A 14,786-nucleotide genomic window follows, 5' to 3' on the forward strand; every position below is an offset into this window, starting at 1 on the left:
AATAGGTGCTCATACAACTTCAGCTCAGGAGTTATTTTTGGCAAGAAACTTTTGAGGAGAGAAGAAAGAAAGGGACACAAGAGAAGAGTGATGCCTAGAGGCAGAGACTGTGATAGGTTTTGGCTAGGCAGAGTGACAAGGGAGAGTAGAGAGAAGGCAAGAAAGAGCTCCACTGAGCCAGAATGAAGTCAGAGCATGATTGGGGAAAGCGAAAGGAAAAGAGAAATGAGTATAGGAGGAGAGGAAAAAAAGACTCAAGAAGGACTGAGGGAGAAATCTTGGGAAGATACTTAGCAAAAGGTGAGGGAGGAGAGAATGAAAGAGCAGTGATATGGAAGGAGAAGACAGGGAGGGCTGAAAAATAGATCCCAGGGACTGGGAAGTTGGCTCAGTGGTAGAGCGCTTGCCTTGCATGCATGAGGCCCTGGGTTCAATTTCTCAGCACCACATAAGCAAAAAGAAAAAAGCCAGAAGTGGTGCTGTGGCTCAAGTGGTAGAGCACTAGCCTTGAGCTGAAGAGCTGAGGGACAGCGCCCAGGCCCAGAGTTCAGGCCCCACAACCGGACCCAAAAAAGGAAAAAAAGAAAAATAGATTCCAGAAGAGCATAGTGCAAGATAGAAAGGATGTTCTTTGTTATTTCCTAAGCTCCTGTTTGATTAAAAACTCTCCTATTCCACAGAGCAGCCAATGGCCAGGCCCGGGATAGAGGCGATAGAAGATTAGGAAAGCTGGGCTAATATAGACACAAAATTCTCAATTAAGAGCCATAGAAGGTTCCAGTATGTATAGAGCAAATGACCTATATTTCCTGTAGTTTGGTTTCATGGTTCTAGAGTTACTGCTCTCCCAGACCATTCTAACATGTAAGTGACCTTTTCATGCTTCGCCTTGTGCTGTGCCTTCTCTGGAATTTTTAAGCCCTGGAGACTTGAATGGTCCTTACTATGTTTTCTCTCTTTGCCTTAATTTACAGACATAAAAAGGAATAGTGATCTTAGCCATTTACGGTGCCTCCTAACCTTTCCTACCTCTGACACTGGTTTGGTTCTTGTTTTGGGGGACATTCTAACTCTTGATAGCATTATTGGACATGCTTTCTGCTTCACTCAGTTTCCAAAGATGTAGCATTCTGATTAGCTAATTATTGACTTGTGTTTGTGTGTATGTATGCATGTGCATGCACCAGAGCCTCACACTCCTGCTTAGTTTTTTTCTCCCTCCCAAATCTGGCATTGTACACCCTGAGCTCTATCTTTACTTTCTGCTTTTTTGCTTAACTGTAGATTAGAGTCTCATGGACTTTCTTGCCCAGACTTTGAACTACAATGCTTAGATCTCAGCCTCCTGAGTAGCTAGGATTCCAGAGTTTACTGGCACTTGGCTTCTTTACAGCTCATAAACTATCACTCCTTAAAGAGTCTGTAAACATTATCTGATCTATGCTAGGAAATTAGCTTATCTTTCTTTGATAAGGAGTTTTTTTTTTCAAAGCTTTCAGGAAGCTTTGAATATTGCTCTGGACAGTAATACTCAACCTGATTACAGACAGACTTCCAGGACAGTTTTAATTAAACTTCAGGAGATTACTTAACAAAGGGTTTTTTGATCCTTTTCCAACATAGAGGCAAACAATTGACAACTATGTCCAGAGATACTAGGTGTTTGTTTTTGTTTTTGTCTTTGTCAGTTGTAGGACTTGAACTCAAGGCTTTGGCACTAACCCTGAGCCTCTTTGTGCTTAAGGTTACCACTCTACCACTTGAGCCACAACCATTTCTGAGAGACTGGGTGTTTCTATATACCATGTTGATCTAGAACTGGTTTTTGTTTTTTTGTTTTGTTTTGTTTTTGTCAGTCGTGGGGCTTGAACTCTGGGCCTGGGTGCTGTCCCTGAGCTCTTCAGCCCAAAGCAAGGGCTCTATCACTTGAGCCACAGTGCCACTTCTGATTTTCTGGTGGTTAGGAGGAGATAAGAGTCTCTCATGAACTTTCCTGCCCAGGCTGGCTTTGAACCATGATCCTTAGATCTCAGCCTCCTGAGTAGCTAGGATTACAGGCATGAGCAACAGGCACCTGGCTAGAACTGTTCTTATTGTCCAGGAATTTGTTGATACTTTCAGAGCCATGTGAAAAGAAATCTGGCCTAAGATAGTAGAAATCTGGTCTTTATTCCAGCTGTTTAGAAAGTGAGCCAGAGTAGGGTACTTAGTGCCCACTGCTAAACCTTAGCAATTCTGAGGTTTACTGCTATTTTCTGAGATTCCTTTCTAGCTCCAAATTTCTGAGTACCTAAGTAGAATCAACCTCTGTCTCCTCCTCTGCCCCCATCCTCTTCTTCTGTTGCAGTAAGAATACAAGCCCCATACTTGGTGAGAAAGGAAGAAGGAAGTTGAGAGCCAAACGTATTTTCTTCCCCCTGTTATAGAGGAAAGTAAGTTTCTTTTAGAATCTAACACATGTTCTATAAGGGTTTTTTTACAGAAGAAATAAGAATGAGAGAAGATACTCAGTCCTTCTAAGGTCCATCATTTATTCTCCAGTCTGTTTTTGGAGTAATGAGTCGAAATCTTTTTTCATACACTTGCATTTGCTTGGGGCCCCTAAAATGGTTAGCCTGACGATGAGTGGAGTACATTCATGCACAACACATTTACATATGATAGTTTGTTTGCCCTTCGGGGGCTGTGTCAGCCTGGTTCTTTGGATGCATATATGTATGATTGCAATTAGGGAATGTGTATGCCGGTAGCACCGAGTGAAAATAAAATAGTGCATAAATAGTGTGGCAGGTGGAATTGTGTGTCCCCATGTGTATGCACAATTCTTTTTCTTTAAGCCACTTTAGATTGTCGCCTCCCCTTCATGTCTGTGATTGATTTTGCCAGGCTAATGGTGCGTAAAAGCACTGGTGAGATCTGGGGGCGCCTCCTAGGCTGACGTCAGAGAGACAGTTTAAAAAGGGGGGAGACGGTGGAGAGTGCACAAGCTTCTGCAGGAGACGCGAGGTTTCCAGCCATCGCTGCAGCCTGCAGATCGGTTCTGCGCCCAGAGTGTGACCACCGCTCTCCGGACCGGTTCCTCAGGCAGTGACACCATGCTGTCCTGCCGCCTGCAGTGCGCGCTGGCCGCGCTCTCCATCATCCTGGCCCTGGGAGGTGTCACCGGCGCGCCCTCGGACCCCAGGCTCCGTCAGTTTCTGCAGAAGTCTCTGGCTGCTGCTGCAGGAAAGCAGGTAAAGAAACTTCCTTGACATCTTGTTTTGTTTTGTTTTACCTTTTCCCTGCCCTCCCTTAGCAGGCTCCTGCCCTCTGAGTTTGAGCTTGACAGGTGTTTTTATTTTAAGAGAATTTCAGTTCTTTCCAGAGTCCTTCAGCTCTCACACCTCCCAGAGAAAGTTTTCGAGTCTAGAATTGCCTGTGCACCCCTTTCTTTTCTGATCGGTGCAGAAGATCACAGTTCTGGTGAGTTTTTTTTTCCTGACGTTCAAGAAAATTTGAAAATCGGGCTGATGGAGCACAAAGAAAAGGTAGCATCTCTCCTGGGTGCTGCCCAGGAGAGGTGCTGACCTGGGTGCTGAAATGTGATCTTCCTTTCTTTCTGGGCTAGGGGTAAGGGGCACTGTGCAAGACAAAGCGATGTGCTTGTGAAAATGGTAAGAACTATTCCCCACTTTCTAGCTCATGATGTGGACTTTATAAAACTGTTTGCAGACTCTCTCTCTCTCTCGTTCTCTCTCTTCTCTCAACAGGAGTATAGCACTCGCAGCAGGAATATAGCATTTGCCCTTTTGAAGCCTTCAAATTATCTAGTGATTTATAGAAACTCCCTTTATTTTTTAACCTTCATTGATTTTAATTGTCACAAAAACGCAGTTGTGAAAACCATACCAAAGTATGACTCCAGGTGCTTCTATAAGGGATTTTCCATGTCTTTTTCATCCTCCTTCACCGCTCTGTCTTTCCTTTTCCCTTCTGCCCCATACAGGAACTGGCCAAGTATTTCTTGGCAGAGCTGCTGTCTGAGCCCAACCAGACTGAGAATGATGCCCTGGAACCTGAAGATCTGCCCCAGGCTGCTGAGCAGGATGAGATGAGGCTGGAGCTGCAGAGATCTGCAAACTCAAACCCAGCGATGGCACCCCGAGAACGCAAAGCTGGCTGCAAGAATTTCTTCTGGAAGACGTTCACATCCTGTTAGCCCTTCTAATCATAGTTGCTTACATCAGACCTCCCAGTCCCTCTCCTCCAAACCCCATCTCTCTCCCCCCAATCCCCAGAGTCCTCAGCAAGACCCTTGAATTAGAAATTGAAAACTGTAAATATAAAATAAAATTATCATGAAATTATGGAAAAACAGTGACTTCGTTTCTTATTGAGTAAATCATTCTGTTCAGTAATACATGACGAACGTGAGTTGTGGTTTTAGTAAACTTACTTCAGATATTCACGCACACCAATTCTCACAGATCTCTATTTAAAATTTTTTTGGTAGCAATGTGGATTATGTTTCAAATGGTAACTCTTAGAATCTGGGTCATTTTCAGTTGAAATAACTTCAATTTGCTACATACATTTAAACTCAAAATCAGCTATAATTACTGGAAAGGGGTTGCCACAAACAGCTACATAGTAAATCCATTTAAAATAATATATTGAGTTGTCATAATGAAGATTAAGTGTTTCTGGGCAGGCAGAATGAAATCCAGCATGTTGATATGTAAGCTATATAAAATATTTTTTAAATGACAGGAAAATCCGTTTACAAATTGGAGAAAGAAACTGGTTTAGGTACCTAAAATAAACTGTTAACATTTACAATTTGTTTCTTGTTTGCAAGCAGTTATTCACGGAATCAGCACTGGATGGTTTTATATCTTCTTTGACAATCTTCTCTGCAACTAAGAGTGCTAAATGACAATACCTGGCTTAAAAGGAAGCTCCTAATTTTTGCTCAGTAGGGAATATAACCTTCATTATTAGGTTCTGGCATGGGAGTTCTATGTGTTTCAAGAAACATTTGTGTGGGGGGTCACTTCACTGAATGCTGTACTGTATCGAAGGTATCAGAAGTCCAAATCATTATGGCAGAATATCTGAAAGACGTCTTAAATCTTATATATTTTATCAAAAAAAGAATAAAAAATAATACATTATAACCAATAGTATTACACACTAAGGGTACCACTTAAGGCAAAGACAAAGACATTCATAATTTAATTCATGGAAAGAAATACCCTTATGACATCATTTTAGCTCCCTTCGTATTTGTCCAGAGCTTCTGGAAGAATAAACAATATCTAAATATGTGGATTAAGTATAAATAGGCATCATATGAACTTACTGTTGGAATATATAAAAACCAAAGGGAATTTCACATCTTTTAAAATATTTGTGCTAGATAACACACGTTTTTAATATGAATGCGGCTTTGTGGATGTTAATTCCCTAGCGGCTGATCAAACAAGAGGGAATAAAACCATCTAAGCCACTTTACTAATCTCTGTGAAAACAGAACATCATTTGAGGTTCCAGTGCATCCTTTATTTACAAGAATTTTAGTTGGGTATTAATGCACGTACATTTAAAAGATTTGTCTATGCTAAGTGCCTTATGTACATCTGGTTACCAACCAGCTCAGTGGAGTAATAGAGCCACATTATTGGTATTGAAGCATAGAGGGATCACAATTTAATTGTTTTCCCAGTAGTATATATACTCTGAGTGCCAGGGGATTTTTAAGTTTTGTAATATCATCTTTAGTTGTCAGTTATTTATTAGGAGCTGGAAAATTCTCACTGTGGAAAATAGAATTAGGTAGTCACCGGCTCACATATATACTTAGCCTTCATTAAAAGCTTACATTGAATGAGACCTTTGAACACAATTACTTGCCTTTCAGCCTCAGTTTCCCCATCTCCGCAGATAGAGTGTTATATTAAGGGATCCTAGTGTCCTTGACAGATGTGATGGACTTTTTCTATTTTTACATTGATATGAGTGCTTAGGGAGTTATGATTTTGAGCCATTTAAGATTACATATACAGATTTTGTTTCATTTTGTTTTGTTATACAAAAAGTATTATTTATTGTAAAGACACAGATGAGTTTCAATTACATAAGTCAGGTAATGAGTACATTCTTTTTTGAAGTGTTACCATCTCTCCCATTTTCTCCCAATGGAGGGAATATTTTTTAACTTCCTGTTTAGTTTGGGTTTCTTGTATTCTATCCACAATGACCCTTTCAGATGTTGTTTTTTTTTTCTTTCTTGTTACATGCTTCAGTAATCTTGAGCAACCTGTTATTTCTTTCAGTGAGAGAGCCTGGACACTGTCCCTAAGTTTTCTGCTCAAAGCTAGTGCTGCATCACTTGAGTCACAGCTCCACTTCTGGATCTTGAGGGACAGTAAATCAAAGATAAGAATCTCAAAGACTTTCCTGCCTGGGCTAGCTATGAACCACGATCTTCAGATCTCAGTCTCCTGAGTAGCTAGGATTACAAGCATGAGTCACTGGTCCCCCGCAAAGAAGAGAGTTTAAACTCTGGGATTAGGGTTTGATTTTGTAATGTTTTTACAGGCATAATTTCCAAAGAACTGTCTGTTGTGTTTCTTTTCTCATATTTAACATTATAACATTCATTTAACTAAATGTGTGAATGGAATAAATGGAAATAAATTAGAATCCCAGGTTTTACACATTCCTTTTACCACTCCATCTCTCATTCACTGGCTTAAAACATCTACAATCTCTTGTCCCTAGTTTTAAGTGAACAAGCAATGACATTTGTCTCGTTTATTACCTTGCAGTAGCCATAAGAATGTTTCCAAAGGTTCATATGCTAGAAACTTGGTCCTTAGTAACAGTACTGGGACACGGTAAATCTTTAAGAGGTGGGCCATAATGGAAGGAGATAAGTTATGGAAGGGATTAATGCTGATATTTGAATTAGGTGTTCCCACAGTCATAGGTTAGTTCCTGTGAGAGTAGGTTGTTATAAAATAGTGAGGATAGCCCTTACTTGATAACTCTTGCTTCCTGTCTCATCATATGACCTTTCTCTTACATGTAGTCCAGTTATGTGATGCCACTCCTTGTGTTTTGACAAATTCAGGAGACTCACATCAGAGATTGAGCAGATAGAACCTACAGACCTTGAACTTTTGGCCTCCAAAACTGTAAGAAAACTTTCTTCTCTGCAAAGTACTCCACTTCTGGATTCCTTCCCCTTCCCTTCCCCTCCTCTCCTTTTGTTTCCTCTCCTCTCCCCTGCCCTCCTTTTCTCTCCTCCCTCCCTCTCTTCCTCCTTTCTTTCCTTCCTCCCTCCCTCCCTCCCTCCCTCCCTCCTTCCCTTCCTTCCTTCCTTCCTTCCTTCCTTCTTCCCTCCCTTCCTCCTTCCCGACTTCTTTTTGTTTTGAGACAGAACCTCATTTTGTTGCCTAGGCTGGATTTGAACTCATGATACTCCAGTTTCAGCCTCTGGGACAGCTGGGATTATAGACAGGAACTACCATACCGAGCATATTTTCCTATAAACAACACATAATGAATAAAAGCATGTCCTTCATCCTCTGGTTCTGTAGTGATATCCTTTGAAATACTGGCCTGAGGCTAAGATTTGAGGTCCTGAAATTTTTTTTTTAATTTATAAATGAAGCTAACTTTTACAAGCATTTGTGCCACTCAAGTTTATATGTTTCTCAAGAGTTTCTGATAGATGTTTTGGGTCATGTAAGTAGCCACCTCATTTCTATTAGATTCACATAGAAAGTACATTAAGATGGTGACAGGGTCTTTGTGCTAAAATGGTATTATTAAAATCAATAATATCTTAAGGAAATTCAGGCAGTTCAAATAGGATAGATAATGCACTTCGAGATAATTGCTGCTTAATTCTAATTTTCTTGTATATAAAAAATGGTAATGTACATTTTCATTTCTAATGTTGCATTAAGGTCAGATGGTACATTTGCTGAAGGAAAACATTAAGCTCCCTGGAACTGCTCTCCTTGGGTAGCAATTTATTGACTCCAAGATGCACACTATGAGAGCAAGACTTACAAACTTAACTAGGACATAGTTCTTTCTCCCTTACTTTTCCATCCATATTTGCCCACTCATTCACCCACTCACTTCCACAAACTCTGCTGAAGGCAATGATTTTATGAGCCCTCTCATCACTCTCTTCTCCATCATTACTTTCATTTCTTATTACATATGGCTGATCCCGGTGTCTTTGTGAGTAAGATCTCTAAGCAAGCTCTATAGCCTTCGATAGAATTATTTGGCTCTCCAGCTCTTCATTTCATCTGAATTGTCAAGATCTTAGCTAGGGTTCACATATTTGTCTTTGCACTGGGCAGATATGTAAAGTTATTGCTGCTGCTGCTTTTTCCTTCTTTCAGTTTTTCTTCTCTAATATTCATTCCACTTTATGACAGCCATGTCCTAACTAATTTTGGCTAACCACCTGTCTATGTATTCTTAGTCAGTTAGATTGACTTCATTTTTAATCCAGGAATGATATTAGAACTAGAATGGATTAGAATATATCATCCTTGTGCATAGAGATTAATTCATGGCTGATCATGATCAATCCTAGTATAGTACAGGTCTATTTTTCAGTATAGTTAGGATATCTTTTTCACTCTGCATGAGGAAGCAGGCTGTTCCTGAGACCTTTTGTCAACTATGTTGGAGGTCTGTGCTTAGAAAGAATAGTGAAAAAATGTAAAATCTCTAAGTCTTTAGTGGTATCATGTTCAAATGCAATCTGATCTTATATAAAAAAAATCTACATACTTATCATACATATGCACTAATAAATTACTTTATTCATTACAAGCTGGGTAAATTTTGCTGTACTTTTAGTTAACATTTATCATATTTTATTATTTTCTTGGTATGTGATGGTGATGGAACCAACACATGCTAGCCCAGGGCTCTGTCTATGAGATATTCCCCTAGACAACTTTATACCCACACTCCTGGTACCTTGTATTGTTAGTTTGACATGTATATAAATGCAGAAATGTATGCATGTACCAACTTAAGTACTTACATTTATTAACTTTCTAAATAAGACAAAAGTTCTGAGACTAAGAAGACTAGATTTGATTAGACTTCATGTCTTTCAGAATTCCCAGCATGTGATTGGAATATACAAGCAAGTGCTTTTGATAAAAGAAAAAAGAAGAAGTGATTATATTTTTAAAATACTTTTCAGTTTATAGAACTACTCTGTAATTGCTATCTCATTGAATCTTCACATATATTGCATTGTGTGTGTGTGTGTGTGTGTGTGTGTGTGTGTGTGTGTGTGTGTGTGTGTGCAAATCTTAGGGCTTGAACTCAGAGCCTGGGTGCTGTCCCTGAGCTTTTCTATCAAGAGTAGTGCTCTACCATTTAAGCCACAGCCCAATGTCTGGCTTTTTGGTAGTTATAAGAGTCTTATTTACTCTCATTTTGAAGCCCGCTCATGCTGGCTTCAAAATGAGATCTTCAGATCTCAGCCTCCTGATTAGCAGGATTACAGGCATGAGCCACTAGCATCCAGCACACATGTCATAATTTACATGTTTGTAATGAAGGTAGAAACCTATACCTCTGTTGTTGGTTTGTTTGTTGTTGTTTTTTGCCTTTTTGAGATGTAGAAACTGGTGTGCAGGTATTTAAATAACTTGCTGTTAGCCAATGAGCTCTCTTCCCATAGCACATTCCTTCCCCTTTCCAAAGCTTAGTGTGCTCGTTTCTTAGGCAACACTAGGCCCATTTAGTAAAAGCAGTAAGTAATCAGCCTCTCACTCCCTTTACTTTGGGATGACACTTCTCTGTGGCAGCTGCCACCATATAAGGCAGTAAGAGCCTTTAAGAGAGACTTTCAGGTTCGGGCAGCTGCAGGACCCCTTATCTACTATGTGGGCAGCAGCCATAAATCCTAGTCCTCCATAATGAAGCCCCTGGTCTACATGTCCACACCAGTGTCTCCGCCTCCTAGCTCCTTCTAGCCCCTCCTAAACCTCTTAGGTTATGTAGGTCACCTCAGAGAATAGCCAGTACTTCTCATTCCTCTCTTGTGAGAAAGGGTCTTGCCAGTCCTTTAGCTGGCAATAAACCTTTTCTTTGTTTCTTGTACCTGGATGTCTGCATGGTTTTCTGGCAAAGTCTAAAATACTCAAATACTTACCCAAACCCAACCATGAGTTGAGTTTAAAAAAAAGCTGGATCTTCTGAAGAATTGCCCCTTTAATAGAAAATATATAGACAATTATTTTCTGAATCCTTTATTCCTCAGACTAAATTCTTTAAATTTCTTTAGCATTCTATATACTACTATGTTTTTTTTTCCAAAAATTTTATTGTGATTAAGTGGTTAATTTCCCAAATTTCACAGTATTGTGGGCTAGTGATGCTTAGTTAAAGTCACAAACACATTCTCACTTTCATGGAGCAAATTGTCTATCATGGTCTATGACATTTATGAGTTCTATGAGCTTCGCAATACAGTTATTTCTTCCACATTGGGTGATATGTACATTTCTTTTGTTTTGCACAGCATCAGCTGTTCCCTCTCTCCCACTTGTTCCCTCCCTTCCATCGCCGCCATTGTGTTGCGTAGTTCATTTTGGTCAATGTCCAGTGCAGCTGATGGGTCCCGCTGTTATATGTTTTTCCCTATATACTACTTTGGCATGTCTGTATACCATCTTGGATGCTCTTTGTAAGAACTGTTCAAATTTGTTTGCTTATTGCTGAAAACTGACCACCAGAACACAGTGCAATACCAAATGTGAACACTGACTAACACAAAGGAAGTACAACCTCCTTCCTTGTACACCAAGAGCTCCCTCTCTCTGATGCAGAAAAGCAAGCGATTGTATGTACTTCTTCAGGTTCTGTTCACTTGGAGGTGTCTCCCATCAGAGCCACCAGTGTGGCTGTAGTGCTAGAACTACTGGATTTGGGGTGGATGCCTCTATAGACTGACTGCTCACTACTTTTTCCTTTAGTCAAGCAGATCCTCCATGAGGCTCAGATTATGGCCTCAGATACATAGAAGATATGACATAATAGGAGTAGGGACTATGAGTATCTAAGCCACTTCTGCATGCAACTTACTTGTGCCTTCAAGATGTGCTTAAGATTGCTTGCCTACAGATCACTTCTCTGTTGCTGGAGTGCCGCTATGTGCACTGAAAGGTATGGGTTGGTGGATGGGACAAAAATGCAAGTTTTGGAAGTTCATGTTTCATTATAAATTGGTGGTCCATGTGAGAAAAGCATCTTTTCTATCAAAGTAGTTTGCTTTCTTGGTGTTAATTTTGTGAGAATTGTTTTTCTGGAAAAGTTCCTGCTTTTGGCCCTTGTTAATTGCGTTTTAGTTACATCCTTTTCCTGCCACACTTTAATGAAGACATCCTGTTAGAAGCTCCTTGAATTTTAGTTACATCCTGTTAACTAAGCCACATCCTTTTGTGGACTATGAACCTGAGCTCTGTCAATGTGAGCAGAAGGGCGGAGCCTGCTGGGTTGGAGATAAAATGGGAGCAGCCTGCTTGTTTTGAGTGCTTGCCTGCCAGATTTTTAACTGGTGGTGCACCCTTCTGCAGAAGTAAACTTTGCATTGCCAGGTCCCTTTTGAGTGCTGTCTTTATTCTTATGTGACACTCCAACATCCTGAGCCATTTCTGACATCCATGATTAAGGCCAAGCATCCAATCTGTAATAGGGTCTGAGAAGAAGTCAGAATCTGTTTATTTGTTTAAGGAGCATAATTTTCTGTAGAAAACAGAAGCGTTAATTTCCAAAGTGTGAATCACCTACACAGTCAGCCCAATATACCCTAAAACCTTGCTATGTGCCACACACATATATCAAATACTGTAGAGCTTTTGAGATTTACAGTCAAAATAGTACTGCAGCCTAGACTTGCAGAGAGTTCTTTTCTTTTGAGCCTTCCTATCACCTGAAACATAGCTAATGAGCGTTGGTAATATGTCCAAATGTAGCACATATTGATTTCCAAATCTGAGCTCACTGCTCTCTTTTCTCTTGTAGGAAGTAGCAATGTACAGTAAGCATGTCTTAGTTTGCTCCAGACTCATAGATCCTAGAGACTTACTGGAGTTAAAGGCTCTTAGATATATGTGTGGAGAGGGGTGTAATGGGTGGAGGTGTATATTTCATTTGCTCCCCTATGGAAGGTATAGGTTTACCAAGATGTTTAGAAAAGTTGCTGCTTCCTGTTCATCTGTTCTAGGCTGCATGATAACAAAGCAATAAACAGGAGTAACATCTAATGAGATATAGAATTGGTTGAAATCCTTTAGGACTATATGAGGACAGAAAGTTTGAGTTAATATGGCCCCAAGCTAAGAACAAGAGTTAAATTGGCACCCTGCCAACTAGCATCAAATTGCTTCTAGGGGGTAGATCTAGAGACAAACCCGTAGTACACAGTCATGAGACTGCTAAAGTCAACAGACATAAGATTGTTCAGTTACCACACACAGGGGAATAAACAAATGACAATGTTTGGACAGTTTTGGAGAACAGGTAAAATAAATCTATAAAGAAACCTATTTTCAGATATTATCTTGGTATGTTACCCACGCTGGTTTCAAACTTGTGCTTTCAACAGATTGTCTTGCCCCAACCTCCTGAGTAATTAGGCCAACAAGTGTGTACCAGCATTCCCATATTTAAGATGACTGTTATAATATCCCATGCACTGTGTGCTACCCAGTCTAATTTGCAAACTTTCTACTGAGTGGCAGTAATTTCATTGGTTATTTTTCATAGAAAAAAAAATGGAAATTTCACCTTATTAGAATAAGGTTTCAGGAACTCTTTCATGTGTAAATAATTTTGCTCTTATGATATGTTAGTATAGGAAATACGTGTTTTTGCATTTCTTTTTTATTCTATAATTCTGTTTGCAAATCCTTACAAGATTGCCCTTGATATCTAGAGCCACCAGTCTCACCTAGTGTTTAGCATCTACACAACTACGCTATCATTTAACACGTCTAAATTTCTCTTCACTTGTAAGATAGCAATAACCATGTTGTCTTGAGTGCTGCATAAGACCATTATTGGACTAATCAGTGAGCTGGGTCATTTTTGGAAAAAAGTCTTAATAATGCCTCAAGTTGCATATGAAACTTTCAGAAGGAGAAGTTTATTTGATTCTTTTCTCTTTTCCCTATTCTAAGTTCAGTTTTTTTATATGAGGATATTCTTGCTGGAAGAAGAAAAAAAGAAGGGAGAGAGAAATGAAAAAAGAAACAAAAGAAAAAAAGATTAAAAAAAACTAATAGAACAAACTAATGTTCCAATGATGTTAGAATCTCAGTTTCATTAAATGGTACTAGTCTTGGGAGATATTATAACATTCTGCACAAAGCAGTACTCTGTTACTTTAGATGCTGCAAGACTGAATCCCATAAAAATTCAGCCCTCAAAATATTCGTGTCCCAGTGAATAAAATAGCTAATATTTAAGGTACATAATAAGTGCCTTTGTAAATATTTTTTATATCACAGAAGACTGGGAAAGGAAAGAGCAAGTTTATGTTGAGTCATCAAGATAGTCTATTGGAAAGAGATAGAATTTAGAGCATAGGGGAAATTTGGGAGCTGGAGACTTACTGGGATTAATAAAGAATCAGAGCATTTTAAGTTAGGAATGTGCGAAGGGGAATCATATCTTTATTTTCTGTGTATTTAATAAATCTGATCTAAATGTAGTAAGAAAGTCATTTTGTGCTCATATGTTTGGGTTTATATAGCCTGAATCATCCATTCTGTGGAAAGAACTGAGGTAGGACATAAGAGTCCCAGAGAAAGTCATTCTTCACGCAGGTGGTTAAGTATTAAGAGAAATCCTTGTAAATAATGAAAAACCAAAAGGGAAACCCAAAGGAAGACAAAGAAGAAAGTTCAATTGTGGTTAACAATCAGTGGAAAGCCAATCAAGGGAGCAAGCTGAATGAGTGTGGGGCCCTGAGATCAAACTGTAGTACCAGCTTCCAAAAACAAAGCATAACAAAAAGGATTATAGGAAAATAGAATTAACAATCATAATGATGATGATGCTAAACAATAAAATGCTAATAATAATAGCAAGAAGGCTATGGTTTTAATTTTGATACAGAGAAACCTTAGACATCCTCTCTCCAAACTACAAGAATAAGATTAAACAAACTAAAATAAGACTTTCAGTAGATCTATCAAAGAATTGAGATCACAGGGAAAGCCATCACCATAAAACAAGTTAAGGCTAGGATGTAGCTCAATGACAAAGCACTTACTTAGCAAGTACAACATCCCAAATTCAATCCTCAGTACCAAAAAGAAAATACAAAAAACAAACAAACAAGAAAGCAAGTCAATATATATCACCACAACCAGATCAACTCACTAGAATTATACTCCACTGTAGTCAGTCATGAGTAGGAACACTTCATTATAATTTTGACATATTTCTGGAGGCTCAGCTGGAGAATTAAATCTCTTGGGAACCTTGTCTTAAGAAGATATCCATAGTTTTATGTGTTTTATATCCAAGAGCCCCATTAGATTCTTCAGTTTCTCTGCAAGAGTCTTTTCTGATCTGGAAAAGAAAACACTTTTTTTTTTCTCTTTCCTTTCCCTCCCTTCTTTCCTTCCTTCCTTCCTTCCTTTCTTCCTTTCTTCCTTCCTTCCTTCTTTTCTCTGTTTCTGTCTGTCTGTCTCTCCCTCTCTAGGATCAAACATGGGGCCTTGTACATACTAAATATATTCTAT

General features: G+C 39.2%; 1 protein-coding gene across 1 annotated transcript; it reads left to right on the plus strand.

Annotated features, from left to right (window-relative positions):
- The first annotated feature begins 3,088 nt into the window (after nt 1-3,088).
- Sst (somatostatin) lies at nt 3,089-4,198 on the plus strand. Its single transcript, XM_042670067.1, has 2 exons — nt 3,089-3,233; nt 3,986-4,198. The coding sequence occupies exons 1-2, from the start codon at nt 3,096-3,098 to the stop codon at nt 4,196-4,198; spliced, it is 351 nt and encodes a 116-aa protein (XP_042526001.1). The 5' UTR covers nt 3,089-3,095.
- Nucleotides 4,199-14,786: the final 10,588 nt, after the last annotated feature.

Source organism: Dipodomys spectabilis, unplaced genomic scaffold, assembly GCF_019054845.1.
Source record: "Dipodomys spectabilis isolate Male_0828 unplaced genomic scaffold, ASM1905484v1 ptg000017l, whole genome shotgun sequence".
Lineage (NCBI taxonomy): Eukaryota > Metazoa > Chordata > Mammalia > Rodentia > Heteromyidae > Dipodomys > Dipodomys spectabilis.

Excerpts from the sequence above, each read along its gene's own strand:
- Sst (XM_042670067.1), top strand. The coding sequence starts at position 3,096 with ATGCTGTCCTGCCGCCTGCAGTGCGCGCTGGCCGCGCTCTCCATCATC. Across the intron at positions 3,234-3,985 it reads CTGCTGCTGCAGGAAAGCAG|GAACTGGCCAAGTATTTCTT; the intron begins GTAAAGAAACTT and ends TGCCCCATACAG.